Genomic DNA, 16,067 nt, shown 5'->3' on the forward strand with positions numbered 1-16,067 from the left:
ATCAACTTTTAGTGTATTGATTTTACTGGATAGTTTTGAGACTCTGGCCTCGATTCACCTTCTTTTTCATGGCTGATCCCAAACATCGTGCGTCACTCCGATGCAGTGCTCCTGAAGCTGTCGTGCCACAGTGGTGGCTGAGTTTCCCACCCTGTTTCCAGGGCCAGTGTGGCTAGTGACGCGCTGCTGGGGATGGGGAGTCCCCACTTTGGTCACGGGTTCCGAGCGCTCGACTTCCACCTCCACTTCTGTGCTGCTGTCAGCCTTGGCCTTGGGCTTTTCTTGTTGAGGGCGTGGCCCATGGGGCCCTTCCTTTCTCTTCTCATTGCCCTCACCCTGACTCTGGCCCTTATTGTCCTATGCCTTGGTTCCTGCTCCTCTTGATGGCCTCCCTTCTTCTGTTCTCCCTAAACTCGAATTCAACTGTCCGCATTACTGTTGTCGGTCTTCCTAATACACGATCCTCACCCTCTCACACCTGCTTTTCAACAAACCCTCAGATAACTCCTCACCTACGAGATACTTTCTCAATATCTGGAAAACTGTCCTAAGGAAATAATCCAGAAAAGGAAAAAAGCTGCAATGTACACGGACTTGTTTTTAACATTTCTAATAGCATGAAAGTGGCAAGAAGATCAATGTCAAATAATACGGAAAAGGTTCAGCAAATGATTTATTAGATCTTCTCACTGGGATTTTAAGCCACGTTAAAAATGATGATTATGGAGGCGCCTGGGTGGCTTAGTCGGTTTAGCGTCAGCTCTTGATTTCGGCTCAGGTCATGATCTCACAGTTTGTGGGTTCAAGCCCCACACTGGGCTCCTCACTGACAGTGTGGAGCCTGCTTGGGATTCTCTCTCTCCCTCTCTCTCTCTACCCCTCTTTGGCTGATGCTCACTCGCCCACTCTCTCTCTCTCTCTTAAAATACATTTTTAAAAAATGATTATTATGATGACAGTTCGGCAACAGGAAAAATGCTTATGAAATAAGTAGACCAGAGAGCTCACATTTATGGAGCACCTACTGTGTGCCAGCTCCTGCTAGGTGTTCGGTTCATCTCTCACCAATGAGGAAACCAACATACGGGCTTCGATGATCTGTGTGAGGTCACATAGTTCCAAGTCCGCGTTTTGCTTAATTTCAAAGTTCCTTGTTTCTATGCTATAAAATATGAAACCGTAGCTCTGTCATGACACAGTTTCTATTTGCAGTGTGCACCTGCTAGGCCCACATTCTTCCAGGCTCTGCCTAAATCCTACCTCCCCCAAGCAATCTTCCTTAACCACTCAGCCTAAGGAGCGTGAACTCTTCTCTGAAGCGCTGTAACATGTGAAACTTCTTTTGAGAAACATCAGTCCACCCAGGCTGGCTTACATTTTCTTTATTGGTTGTACCTTTCTCTCCAGCTAGACTGTCAGAGTTCCAAAAACCAGACCCGTGTCTTGTTAGCACCCAGGCAGCCTTTGGCAAGGGGGCGGGGCATAGTAGGTGCTCCATGTATATGTCGACAAGCCTATTTCTCCCTCCAGTTGTAGCCAACCTAGTGCCGGGCTGGCTGGTCGCTCAGACGGGCAGGGAGAGAGGCTCTGGCATGACGATGGAGCAGATCAGAGTCCTAGGTCAAGGTCCTCTGCAGGTTACCACCTTCATTATATGCCAACTTTCAAAAAACTGCTTTAAAAATTTTTTTTAACATTTATTTATTTTAGAGAGAGAGAGATCACAAGCAAGGGAGGGGCAGAGAGAGAGGGAGACACAGGATCTGAAGCAGGCTCCAGGCTCTGAGCCATCAGCACAGAGCCCAATGCAGGGCTTGAACTCCTGAACCGTGAGTACATGACCTGAGCTGAAGTCTGACGCTCAACCGACTGAGCCACCCAGGCGCCCCAATCTGGATTTGGATTTAAATCTCTAAACAGTTGTTTGTGCTTCACTTCGCACTCCAAGTATAAAATAAAACCAAAAGACTGTAAGGGTCAATCTTGCTCTGAAATTCCATTTTAGGGGCACCTTCATGAGTTTGAGCCCTGCACCCAGTTCTACACTCCAGTGCAGAGCCTGCTTGGGATTCTCTCTCTCTCTCTCTCTCTCTTTCTCTCTCTGTCTCTCTGTCTCTGTCTCTCTCTCTGCTCCTTCCCTGCTCTCTCTCTCTCTCTCTCAATATAAGTAAACTTAAAAAAGAAAAAAGAAATTCCATTTTATTCTGTCTTGCCTTCTCTCTCCTAAGCTGGGAAAGAGATTTTAATAATGATTAGAGTAATGTTGATGATGATAATACCTAAGAGTTTCTGAGTGCTGTCATATGCCAGAAAGAGTTCTTAGAACTTCACCTGTGTTGGCTAAGCCCGTCTTCACCACAACCCTATGAGGTGGGGTTGTTATGCCCATTGTGCAGATGAGTAGCCAGAGACACAGAGAGCTTAAACCCCTTGCCTAAGCGTGCACCGCTGGTGAGAACCTGGAACTGGGGTCAGAAACTGGGCTGTCTGGTTCCGGAAAATAGTCAGGATACATTTTCCCGGCCATCAGTGGTTCCAAGAGACAAAGAATGGAAAAACATTCTGTTTATTTTTAATGAATTTCTCACTTGAAGAGCAATACTGAAGCCCAGGGAAGCTTACAGTTAGTAAAGAATGGAAGCCTGACATGAAATCAATTGGACACATTTCTTTTTTCTTTTCTTTCTTTCTTCTTTTTTTTTTTTTTTTAATTCCCATCCTCAATTAAGGTGGTAATCAGATTAACCAAGATTGGCCGGAAAGCAGTGAGCACGTTGGAGATGCAGGGCACTCCGAAAGGTCAGGCTGCTGACAGCTATTGGTTTGCTAGACATGGTCTGGCCCAAACTGTCTCCCCAGGGAGAATTCAGCTGCTATTTAATTCTATTTCCAATAAGATCCGTCCTGAAACTTGGACCCTGCCTGCTTTCTTAAGCCCGTTTTTGTCAGCACATCCTCTTGGTCTGTTTACTCCCGAATCTTCCTGAAAGCAAGAAGACAGCTCCAGGCCCCTGCAGACCACTCTCCACTGCACCACTAACTAGTCCGGCAGCCACATGTCGCCACTTGATTTCCTTATCGCCAATGAAACCAAACCAGGCTCTCCCTGTGCGATTCCCTGCTTTCATTACCAAGGGCGTATTGCTGCATCCTTCAGAATGATGAAAACTTAGGGACAGCAATGAGAAATGATTAAATAAATCAGAGTCTGGTCAAAAGGCGCAGTAGTGAGTAGCTTAAAATGAGGTTCTGAAAAATATTTAGTAAGAAGGTAGATACAATACAAAGAGAAGAAAATAGATTTTAACACTACATAGGATGATCCCAATTTCATGCATATATTTAAAAGTATGCCCTGGGGCGCCTGGGTGGCTCAGCCGGTTAAGCATCTGACTTCGGCTCGGGTCACCATCTTTCGGTTCGTGAGTTTGAGCCCCACATTGGGCTCTGTGCTGACAGCTCAGAGCCTCAAGCCTGCTCTGGATTCTGTGTCTCCCTCTCTGTCTCTGCCCCTCCCCACGCTCCCTCTGTCTCTGTCTCTCTCTCTCTCTCTCAAAAATAAATAAACATTTAAAATAATTAAAAAAAATAAAAATTAAAATATGCACAAACACCAAAGCAAAAACTAAAACACACTAAATTTTAGTCGGGGCGGGGCGGGGGGGAACCACAAACCTAACAGGAAACTGAACAAGAAATAAGAGTGAGAATTACTTGCGAAAAATAAAAACATGCAATTGTATCTGCAAGAATTTTTATGGGGAGAGGGGGCGCCTAGGTGTCTCAGTCAGTTAAGTGCCATGATCTCGATGTCATGATCTCGAGGTTCTCGAGTTCGAGCCCCACGTCAGGCTCTCTGTTATCAGCGTGGAGCCCACTTCAGATCCTCTGTCCCTCGCTCTCTCTCTATATGCCCCTCCCCCACTTGCACACAGTCTCAAAAATAAACTTTAAAAAAAAAGAATTTTCATGGAACGTTACGACCTATCAAATTAAGATGTCCACATTCTCTAACACAAATGAACGGATCTGAGAAAAGGCAGTATGAACACACCCTAATACAGTGCCACCCAACAGAACTTTCTGTGATGATGGAAATGTCCCGTTATCTCTGTGCTACCTAATACAGAATCTACCAGCCACATGAACACTTAAATACACTAAAATGTTAATAATCACAAATAGTGTGATTGTAGGTGATATTTCCATTCATTTTTACGTTTTCCTGTTTTACACATGTATACACATGAGCACATATTCCTTTTAAAATCAGAAACAAGAATAAAAAGGAAAAAGAGAAGATAGAACCTTTTTGGTTTTCTTACATGTTTCCCCTTTGGGAAGCTGCTGATTTTTGTCTCTGTGGATTCACCTATACTTACCAGCTGTCTCTGCCTCTAGAGATCCAGTTCAGATCTTGCCTCTTCCAGGAAGCCTTCCTGAACTCATTAAACTGCCAGAGATTTCTTCAGGCTTATGGACTCCTTTGTTTCATTGTGACACACCATGACCTTTAAATGTGTGTGGTCTCAACTGGAGAGCAAATTCCTCGATGGCAGAAACTATATATTTTAAACTTCCTTCTCTTTCCCCACCGCACCCAGCAAACACAAGTACTGTGCAATGCGCTGGGTCAGTTAGCATCAGCTGGACACAGGCCTGGCCCTCTCCGGAGGCCCTTCAGTCTACACCCCTTTCTCTCCGAACTTTGTTCTGTTTCCTCCAATTCATCTGGAAGGGGTGTCTATGCTAGCAGCCCTGGGTGAAATTTTATTGTAGATTGCTTAAATAGAATTAGTTTGTTTTGGTAAGGACGATCCAGGCCAGGCCTTGCCTTTACAAGGGGATTATAAAGCTAAGAAAATAAATATGAACTATTTTGAGCCGAAAGGCATTTTTCTCGGTGAATGGGGAGAATACAGTGGATGTTTCTAAAAAGGAAGCCAAGGGCCGGGAGAGGAGGTGACTTCTCTGGGTCTCACGCTGATCAAAGGCATTATACGTCACACCAGCTTTCCTCCAGGCCTGCTGGGCTCAGGATACTGTACTGCAGTCAGAGGAAAGAGACCTGAGGAATTTACAGTTTATCCGGGGGGAAGAAAATATGAGTCACTGGAATGACTTAGGCTGAGCAAGCGGTGGTAAGAAGAATGTGAGATGGTACAATAAAGCAGCTGACAGCGGGGACGGTAATGCCCGGAGCTGGGGTGCTATTAATGGAGGTCATTCGAGGAGGACCTAGCAGGTGTCAGTCTGTGCCTCTCCTGCCTCTTCACCATCTCCAGCTTCTGCCCGGTCCTCGTCACCCCAGCCCCCTCTCATCTGCAGCCGTGGGGCTGTCCATAACCGGGGGGCTCCCCCTGTCTGCTCCTCTGCAGACCCCCCCCCCCCTTCTTACAGCTGGCATGGCCTCTGGCGTCTGGGCTAAGCAGTCGCAGGAGTAAAGCCTGGGGGAGAGGCCTGCCTACTGCCCCCCGGGGGGGGCATGCAGACCAGAGCACGCACCCCCCCCCCCCCCTTTATGGGCCATCCCCTGTTGAATACAAAGTGGAAGTGATGACATCTAATGTAGTGGCTAGCCACACTCACTGCTTGGCTGTGAAACTAAACCCAGCAACAATTTGCCTCAAAAGTATACAGAGAATGACGTGAAGCAAGGAGACCGGCCAAGTGGCATTTACAAGGACTGGATATCAGATGCCAAGGAGGCATCCTAGCACAGTGGCTGTGGCAAAAGAAAGCACGGGATGAACCTGAGAAATTGCTGAGGATATATTTTAGGGAAAGTGATGGGAGAATTAGAGAAGCCTTATGGCAGAATGTCATGTGCTGTGTTACCTTGGGCAGGGCACTTAACCTCTCTGATCCTGCTTCTTTATAAAATGAGGATAACAGTACTACATACTTTATTGCATTGTTAGGAGTATTATAGTAAATATTTGTAAAGTGCTTGTTGTGGTGCTAAGCACAGAGAAGTTAGTAAACCCTGGTGTTTTTGTGTTTGTGTGTGTGTGTGTGTGTGTTGTGTTTGTTTTTTAATATTAAAGATCAGCACATGAGAAGCTGGGGCAGTGACGAAGGACAGGAAGGACTCCAAGGGAATGAAAATGAACACTGTATCTCAGGGGGCCTGGCAGATGATTCTGTGTTAATGGGACCCTAGATGTTTTAAAGAATGATGTATTTAGTGTTTGAGGTTTTCTGTTTGTTTCAGACTCCCAATTGCCCTGGTTAGTGGGTGGCCCCTATCAAGGGGACAGATCAGTAGAGGAGACAGGATCAGGCAAACAGAGCAAAGGAGAAACAGGGCTGCAGAGCGTAGGAGTTGCAGGGACACAGATGCTGCTGGCAGGGAGGTGAGAGGTCCAGAGTCCCCAGAGGCTGCCAGCAGCACTGAGATCTGCCCACACATGCTGGGCAGCAAGGAGCTGGGCCGGTGCTTCTGCCCCTGGCTGTGTGCCCGAATCACAGAGCGACCCCTCTGGCCCCTCCTGAGATTCAAAGGTGATTCTGATGAGCAGTCAGGGCTGCAGCCACAGGTCAAGGTGGGGCGGGGGGAGGGGCAGTGTGTGGCAGGGGCAGGGCACGAGGAACCCTGACTCCAGGCTGCCCGCCCCCTCACTCCGCCCCCCCCCCCCCCCCCCCCCCCCCCCCGCCTGGAGGGAGATTGGCTCTGCGAGCCTACCCTCAAGAGGCACAGGGGGTGACAACCCCAGAAGATGGGCTGGAGCCAGTGGTTCTCCAACACGCCCATTTCCCTGGGCCCTGCTAGGGAACAGAGGTCTTTTGCTAAATGCCTTGTCCTCCCCTTACTGACTCTGAAATTCATGATTCCTTTTCTGCCCAGTCGCACACTCAATCTTCATTCAGCAAATATGTACGATATGTACGATCATCAGCCCCTGGCCCCAAAAGATTAGACCCTGTCCAGGCTCTGGGATTCAGCAGGAACAAACAGGCAAGGTTCCTGCTCTCCAGAAACTTACCTGCAAGTGGGGGAGACAGAGTGCAGACACATAGAAAGTGTGTCAATTGGTAACAAGTGTTGTGAAGAGGAATGAAGCAGGGGTAAAAAATCTGTACAATATGGCTCGTACAGTTAGGGCAGAATCAGTCACAGGGAGATGGCAGGAAGGGAGGGGTAGAGCCACTGGGGCAGATCTAACTATTCTTAGAGTTTTCAAGTTCGAGGAAGCCACTGAAATCCTGTCATCGGACACTGTTAATCCCTACTGATGTGATTTCTCAGTAACCAGAGCAGCTATGTTCTAGTGAAGTTGGCCATATCATTTGTCCTTCTCTTTCTTAAAATAGGTATAAAAATATTAGGCAAGACAGGTCCCAGAGACAGAGGAGGACCCTTAATAAATTTATGTTTAGCTTCGTGTGGTTGGATCTGCTAGACGTGATCCCTGGAGAGTACGAGAGAGCCCTAAGGGAAAGTACTTCTGCCTTAAAAATAAAATGGCTCAGAATGTAAAAGGTTCTTTTACAGGCACATGGCGGTGCGTTAAACCCCACCTACTTCTATGTACTAACATTAAGAATAAGTATTATCAGTAGCGGGACTAAAAATATATATATAAATGTGTCACTGAATCTCTCGTGGCAATGAATTGTTTTCACATTCTTTTAAACGTCTTCTGTTCTTTCGTTTATTTCCCCAGCTGGGTTGTGGCTACTTTGAATCCATTGTCTTCTGGTTGGAAGCTTTCTAGCGGTGCCTGTGGGTTCCCATCACCCCCTGAGCTGCTTTGGCACCTAGAGGCCAGGGCCCCTGACCAAGCCCTGCCAGCTCTCTCCCTTATGAGAGAGGCGACTTTCATCTCCTGCATTCGGCTCTGATTACTTACCCAGGAAGTGCAGACTGCTGCTCAAGGCTTTCTGCCCTCTCGCTGAGATTCCAAAAAATCTCTTTAGTTATATGACTGGTCCCTTTCTAACCCTGAGCAGATAAGACGGTACATAAATAACATTATGTTTCTTTTCCTCAGTGATTCTTTCTTGCGTTTCCTCCAATCAGGATAGGGTCAGCTATATGGCTTCAGAGTTGTCCACCCCTCCTCTTTTGAAAGTTACCTCTGGTTGCTTAAAAACAAACAAAAAAGCAATTAACTTTTTCTATACCTCCTCTCTGCCCCAAAAGAGCAAGGCTATTAATTTTGCTTCTCCACCTAATTTTCCTTAAAACCGGGTATGTAAAGGGTTAAAAAAAGGCAACAAAAAACTCCAAGTCCAGCATAGCAGATCAGTTTACAGACACTTGTATACTGGTTTCCTCATATAAACACTCTACCCCTGCGCCATGCCTCCAAGATTCTACTGTTAGAGATTATTTTGTTTAGCTTTTAGGGCTTTTTAAAAAGATGCATATGCCCTCTGGAAGACTGTTCATCAGCTGTTAGCATCTTGTGAATTAGATAATCAGATCACTGAAGCAGACAATTTTGATTTTCAGCAGGGTGCTAATAAGGGCATGTTCCCGGGACCGATGTGAGCAGCCTGAAGGTCCCAAATGCCTTAGTTGGAGAGCTTTAGGGAAGGTGAGAGAAATGAGGAAAAGGTGAAATGCTTTACAGCGAAGTAGAGGGAGGGGAAATAGGAAGAAAGCGTCAGAGGGAAAAGACAAGGCAGCCGTCTTCGGGGGGGCCCTGACTTTTGCTCCTCCTGCCCATTTGCCCTGAGCCATCGGATCCTGTCTGAAAGCACTCGTGGTCATGTCTGGGCTGACAAGGCTCCGAGCTCCAGCCTTGGTGTCTCTCATAAGCCCTTGGCCTCCTCACCAACTGCCTGCTAGACGCTGACCCACCTGATGTCCCCCCTTCCCTGGCCACAGCCACCCGTGTCTTCTCCGGTTCGGTGGAGGGTGTTGCTGGCCTTCCGTCATTGTACCTGAAAGCCTGTGGTCCCACGTGGTACCATCCACCTCTCCCCCCACCCCCCCCCCACAGAGCCCCTCCAGTCCTGCTGATTCTGCCCCTCCCTCTCCCATCCGGATAGCATCCCTCACTGCAGGCATTTGCCCTCCAACCTGGGGCGATCCACTCACTCATCTCTGCCTTAAATCTCCGTGTCCAGTCCTGCTTGCCACCTCCAGGTTGACGGTCACTGTCACCCACTGCTCACTGCTCCCAGAGCTCCCTGGTAACGCAGGCAAAACCTAAACTTGTTGGCCTGTTGCTTAAAGCTGTCCTCAGTCTGGCCCAGCCTGGTCCCCTGTGTCTTTCCCTCAAGGGAGTTGAAGAGAGAGGATGTCGAGGGCCGAGGTATCCCTTAACCCCCACCCCAGCCCCCTGGGAGGGAACCATGACCGTCTTCATTTTTCATGTGAGGAGACTTGGCTTTAGGTGAGATAACTTATTCAAGGTCAAACAGTAGGAAGTGGGGAGAGCTGGGACTTCAGCCTAAGCCTGTCTGACCCGTGAGCCCAAATTCTTAACCACTGTGCCCGGGTGCCTCGAAGACTCAAAGTGCGGTCCCTGGTCCAGCAGCACCGGGGAGCCGTGTGGTGATGCAGCCTTTCAAGCCCCGGCCCTGGGGGCTCAACCAGGATCTGCACGTCTGTAAGTTCCCCACTGGCGTGCACTTCACAGTTGGAGATTTTAGGGAAGAAAAAAAAGCGTTCCTTACCCTCTGAGGCCTGGGTCTGAAAATTAAACTGACAAAGACAGGGGCACTTGGGTGGCTCAGTTGGTTAGGCATCCGACTCTTGATTTCGGCTCAGGTCGTGATCTCACGGTTTCGTGAGTTCAAGCCCCGTGTGGGGCTCTGCTTGGGATTCTTCTCTCTCCTCCCAGTTTCTGTCTGCCTCTCCCCCACTCATGCTGTCTCTGTCTCTCTCAAAATAAATAAATAAATAAACAAAAATAAACTGACAAATATTAGCGGGACAAAAGCGCATACATTTGAAATTTTACACGGACGTGGGGGCCTTCACTAGAGAATGCGACCCCAAGATCTGAGAAGAGCAGGAGGCTTTCATACCTTTTAGGCAAAAAAAAAAAAAAAAAAAAAAAAAAATCGAACCCAAGAAATTTGTGAAGAATTGACAAGACAAACGGGTTGGGGCTGAAAGTGATGAAAATGGTAAATGGTGAAGAAGTAACTAGGGAGATATGGGTTAGCTTAACAAAGTTTGTTTGCAGATTCCTCGGGTGCCTTCTCTGCCTGCAAAAGGAGATTCTCCTGCCTTTATGCAGAAAAGGGGGAGTTTTTTTCTACATTTATTGCTTCTTGATTACCTTCAGGTCAAAATACGTTTTATGTCAAAGAGGCATATTTGGGGGTGATGTATTGTGCTTTCCTCCAGGGCACAATGCCTTGGTGGTTCTTCTCTTTCCGTCTAAGCCTCTGGCTCTCCCAGCTCCGTGGCAGTGCTAACCCATCCCCTCCCTGGTATGGTAGTTAAGAACATCGTGGCCTCTGGAAGTAGATTTTGGGGGTTCAAATCCTGGGCTGCCACTTATCAGCTGTGTCGCTCTAGGCAAGTAACTTAACCCTTTGCTGCCTCAGTTTCCACATCTGTAAAATGGGGATAAAATAGTGCCATCTATGGGTTGTTGTAAAGATTTAAGGAGCTAACACTTGTAAAGTGTTTTAGCACACTGTGCCTGACATGTGAGGAATAAAGCACCCACTGTGTGTTTCACCCCACATCTTGCTTGTCCCTCTTTTGAGAAGCCCTTCCCCTGACCGTCAAAGCTCTAGGTGATCTCACCTTTTCTAAATTCTGTGGCAAATTCCCTAAGAATTGTATCTTAGGGAAAATCTTTTCCTCTTATTATATTGATGAGGAAACAGTCTCACAGATAAAACGGCAGAATCAGGACTTGAACCCAGTACTTTTCAAATCTAAAATTAACTCTTTCCAATGTGCTACGTTAATACACTTTCTATCCCATTGTGGTATGCCGTGCATGTGCCTTGGAAAAAGAATGTTAAAAGTATTCATCAAGGTGATATTTGTAATTGCAAAAAAAAAAAAAAAAAAAGAGAGGTTGGCTTGAACATATCTCCACAGATTTCTTTACTTTATGACTTTCCAGAGGCTGTAACAGGCTGATTTGCACTGTGAATCTGGAATAGGGAGATTTGGTATGCACACTTTCACATTTCATATATTTGCTCAGTTTCATATATTTATTTGTCCTTACACCCTTTTTCTGGGGGATTCTTGCTAGCGTCTCACAACCAGTGTGTCACAGAACATGATTTGGGGAAGGCAGCTCTGTTCTCCCTCCACCCCATGTGCTTGTCAGTTCACTGAAGTCTGTCTACCTTCACTTCCACCAGAGTGATGCCGGCAAGTTGGGTGTGAGGACCGAGGGGGAAGTCCCTCAGGACCAGGCAAGAGGGTCTTTGGCTTCACGCTGATGAGCCAGCAGGAGGCGAAAACAGGCATCTTTATTGAAGATGTAGAGAGAGCAGATATAGATGGACCATCCATGAGAGTCGGAAAGAAAAGGGGCCCGAGTCTCGTCTCTCTTTGGGGTCTGGGGGTTTTTACTGAGGGCAATGGTCTGGTGTATGTGTCCTCTCAGGCATCCAGGAACCAGTTAGAACGAAGATGAGAACCCAGGTGTCATTCCTTGGGGGGGGGGGGGGGTGCTTGGCATCGAGATATCCAGCACCTGTGTTCTGGAACACGCATATGATGGCTTCCTCGGTCACCTGGTCCTTCCTTAGATGTTATCTATTCCAGAGAAATCATTAACTCTTTGCAGCACAAGAAGGACATTACCTTTGCATTACAAGGCATGTGTGGAGTAGGGTACGATGCAGGTCCTAGCAAGACTAGAAGCCCAAAAAGAAGCCAAGCAAAACCCCAGCCTTTTCTCTCACTTCCCTTCTGTCTTCCTGTCTCAATGCATGACAGTGGCTGTGCTAGTGACAGACCTTCTGAGGCCCAGTCCTGTGGATTCTCTCCAGTGACCCCCTTGCTTGATCTCGGCTGCGCCCGACTCTGCTCTGTCGCGTGAGCCTCTGGCATGTCACATCTGCATTGGGGTTTGCAGAGTTAGTGCTGAGGCAAGAAGGTTCTCGGGGACGCTGGCTTTGGGAGGGTGCTGGCAGTCACTAGAGGTGGAGGTCAAGTTACTGTGACTGGCAAATACATAGAGCTGCCTTGGGCAGGTGGTACACGTTTCAGACCCACAGGTCAGTGCGGTTTGCTCTGAAGGAACGTGCCTCGAGTCTCACTTCTCAGGCCTTTGGATGTCCGCTGGCCTTGGTCGCTGTTGCTGAGCAAGTGCTCAGCGGGGAAAGCGTGGCGGAAAGCCCCGCTCAGCAAGGGCTCAGCGGTTCTAGGCCCGGGGATGCAGAGGGAAGGACCCTACTGGTGAGCCTGCTGTAAGGGCTTGCAGCCATCAACTCACAACAGCCTTTTGACATTCTCGCCCAGTGTCCTTCCTTGCTCAGGGTCACACATCTGGGAAGCGGCAGGCAGTGCTGGGATTTAACTGGAAAAGCCATGCTGTTGACCACTTTGCCTCTTACGCTCTCAAGGAGTCTGAGGAGGTTGGAAAGAAAAAACAGACTAGGAAGAAGCACTAGGGCGCAAGTCAGGAAGCATCCCCGGAGCAAAAGCGGCTTTGCTGATAAGGGGGTATCTGCTCTCCTCTCTTGTTCTCCAGGCCTCCTTACCTCTCCCTGTCTGGTGGGAAAGTGCCCTGGGGCCTTGAATATGACTGGCTCCCAGCGGGGCCCTATCCTGCTGGCTCCTCCAGGCCTTTGTGCATTCCAGGGAGAGGCCCATCAGAGAAGGAGGCACTGATGCATCCTGAGGTGCACCCCTTCTAGAACACAAAAGAGCAGGAGATCAGCAGGCTGCCTGGTTTCTACTGGGAAGAAACTGAGCCAGCGGGCCTGGCCATGCTGCTGTAGTCAAGACCCCCAAACCCCCTTGGTGCCCCTGCACAGAGGTCTCTACCCTGAGTACCCAAAATGGGTATTTTCTCGACAAGTCAGAGTTTCTAACAACCGTGAGCTTGGCCTCTGTCCTGTGCAGGCCCTGCCTCATCGGTCTTCCAAAAATGTTTGGGGAAGGGACTGACACTGGGGCTTTTCAGTTCTAAGTTCTCTGTGTTGCTATTTTCCCACTCCCTTAAGACACAAAGGGCCCGTGTTCCTGTGTTCCCAGTTTGGGGGGTTTGGGGATGGTGAGGAAGGAGGCTGCCCAGAGAGCAGAGGGCACATCCTGGGGGCATCTTAGGAAGAAGCCTGCTGACAGCTGCACCTGGCAGAGGGCAGGGTGGCCTAAGGGGGGAAGGAGGACGGATTTAAATCCCGGGCTTGGAGGCTCAAGATGGAGAACACCACCCCCGGAGCTGCTCCGTCGTGAGAACTGGCCCTGGATGCCAGCCAGCCAGACCCCTAACGCCTCCTCCCAGGCGTGGGCAGAGAGGGGATGAGGAGATGCCAGGCCAGCCCAGTGAGCCTGACCGGGGAGGGCCTGGCTCTGCAGCCGTGGACCAGTTCTGCTGTCCTCCTGTCCCCTAGCAGGTGGGAGGCGGGGGCACACAGCTACCCGTGGAGTGGGCGAGGGGTGTCATGAATCAGTCCTTCTTCAGGGTGCCCCTTGGCGTCTCCAAGATAGCACCCATTCCCTTGTATCCCAGTCACCCCTATGGCCCAAATCTCTGCTCCTTCCTCCTCCTGGCACGGCCGCCCTGCACCCCCTCCCAATCAAAATTCCCAGAGAGCCTCTTTTCTTCACAGCTGTAAAGCTCTTTGTGTGATTAAAGTAATTCCCACTAAAGTAAGTCATTCTTTTCTGAATGACCCATAGGCTTGATCCTTCCAGGGTGCATTTGCATTTCAACTGGAGAGTTTGTACAAGCAGAATTAAGCATTAATTAGTAGAATGAGGGAGCAATTATTTTTGGGGGGGGGGTGGTGGACTTTCCCAGGCCCTTCCCTTCCCTCCGCTCCGCTCCTCCCCAGAGTGCCCACTCCCCCCACCGGGCAGTGAGGGTTGCGGCTGGGATGCCGAAGGAGAGATCCCTGCAGCCAGAGGAAGGCTAGACAGCATCGGTTCCCAGATGGTTCAATTTCCTTTTCACTGAAAACTTTTTATGACCTTAAAAGAGTCAGTTTTTCATTTTCCCAAGGTTTGTTCTATTATTGCTGATTTCCTAACACCATCATTTGACAGCAGCAAACGACAAAAAGGTCATATCAAACAGTCTTCTAAATGGAATAGATTCAGCTTTCTAAAAATGCACCACATTGTTCTTAGTCTCTCGTTTAGCCACAGACTGGTGGACTCTTCATGGGGTGGGGGGCCGGCCTGCAGGACCACCACCCGGCCGGCCCCTGAGGCCCCGCCCCCCTCCCCGCCCCCCGAAACACCATGGTTTTCAAACACTACCGCACACTGCATTAAAGATGCATTTTCAAATGTTAATAATTAATGGTAATGTTAATTTATCATAGTTTCATCTAACATTCTGTAATGGAAATGGCCCCAGGGGACAGGATAGTAGAGGGGATTGAGGAGCAGAGAATAAAAGAAGTAGGGAGTCCATGAGGGGCATTGGGAGGAACGAATTCCACCTTCCCAGGACACCGGCGAGATTCTTGGGCTGCGGGAGGAGGTTTATAGTCCTGCCCGAGAGAGGGAAAGAGAGAGAGAGAGTCCACGTGTGCACGCCTGCCTGCATGTCAGGGAACCGGGGAAATATATGTAGGGTAGCACCTGACCTTTGGGGAAGCTCCCACCCCTCCAAATGCTCCTCCACGGCCTGGCTTCGTGAACAAGAGCTGGTGTGCTAGCATCACGCTCCCATATGCCACTGTCCTTGACCCCCAAGCAAAAGACACGAAGCGGAAAGGGCAAAGGTTTGGAATGTGTGCCAGTCGTGGGAGACGCCCAGCGCAGGGGCCCTGGCACTCTGGGGGAGGGACCTTTCTGTTTTCCACCTGGGTTTGGCTCCTTACGAGCCGCCTTGGCCTGGTCGCCAGGTCCCCTCAGCCTGCCTGGGAGGCTCCGCTCATGGGTGTTTCTTGCCATTACAGGTGTGTGTGGCTGCTGCGGTGCTCTACGCCCCAGGTACAAAAGGCTGGTTGACAACATCTTCCCTGAGGATCCCGAGGTGGGTCCCACCTCCACCTGGCTTCACCCCGCGCTGTCTCACCCCATCCAGGGCTGCGAGGGGGAGGCGGGTCTCCCGGGCCTCCTGCCGCTGGGCCTGTTCAGACCCTGGTCAGTGGGGAGAGGCGGCCGGGGGCCTGCAAGCAGAGGAGGTCTGGATCTTTCTGAAGTCAGGATCTGCAGAGGGCTCTGGAAGCTTGTTTTGGCACGCTTTGGGCCTTTGCTATACAGTTGAGACGTCTTTCCCACCCATGTCTATCTGAGTGATGGTTCCTTGAACTGCTAACTCCCTTGATGGTTCTATGTCCCTGCCATTTAGCGTGAGTACTTCCATTCTCGGGTTTTGGCTCAGGAGCCCATGTCTTCTCTGCGGCTCCCTCTGGTACCTGTCAGGTGGTTTGGGTGTATGCACGCCGGGGGCCTGGCTTACTGGCTTCCAGGCTGCCACTCCCCACTCAGGCTGCATTACGGGTCGTGTGGTTTTGGAAATGTCAGGATGTGACATATTCTCGACTTGCTCTCTGGAAATCAATGACAGCTTCTTGATAGACAGTTGAAGGGTCACATTTCCAGCATCCTCTGGAGAATTCCCTAATTGCTGCTAAGCTGCCCCCTCTTCCCATTCATGCCTTGGTGCTGGATATCCAGCATATTTTAATTCTGAGTTGCTTTCAATGAAGCCTTATTATTCATACACACATGCATATTTATACATTCATGTATATATATATATATACACATGCACACACATACACATACATATGTACACTTATACCACTATTCTCATTTATAGCTGGCATATTGTGGGCTAAGTTGTGCGTTCCTGGAAGGCAGGAACCATGCCTTGATCGTCCCTGTATCCCTGAAACCCACATGGGGGGTTTGTCACATACATAATGGCACTCTGCTAAATGATGATTAAGTTGGCATATTATTTACTTTTAGACTTGAGCCCTTCTAGCCATGGAACGGCCAC

At 49.1% G+C, this 16,067-nt stretch overlaps 1 protein-coding gene across 4 annotated transcripts in view; it reads left to right on the plus strand.

Annotated features, from left to right (window-relative positions):
* Window positions 1–16,067, plus strand: part of EFR3B (EFR3 homolog B) — an 82,570-nt gene that overhangs the window by 20,780 nt on the left and 45,723 nt on the right. For 3 of the 4 annotated variants that reach the window (XM_060650095.3, XM_060650103.3, XM_060650112.3), the window contains exon 2: window positions 15,016–15,092. The exons of the other annotated variant lie outside the window; for it this stretch is intronic. In XM_060650095.3, the coding sequence (XP_060506078.1) occupies window positions 15,016–15,092 (77 nt within the window). The remainder of the gene's footprint in view (window positions 1–15,015; window positions 15,093–16,067) is intronic. 4 annotated transcript variants of the gene reach the window in all.

Source organism: Panthera onca, chromosome A3 (assembly GCF_046562875.1).
Source record: "Panthera onca isolate mPanOnc1 chromosome A3, mPanOnc1 haplotype 2, whole genome shotgun sequence".
In the NCBI taxonomy this organism is placed as follows: Eukaryota; Metazoa; Chordata; class Mammalia; order Carnivora; family Felidae; genus Panthera; species Panthera onca.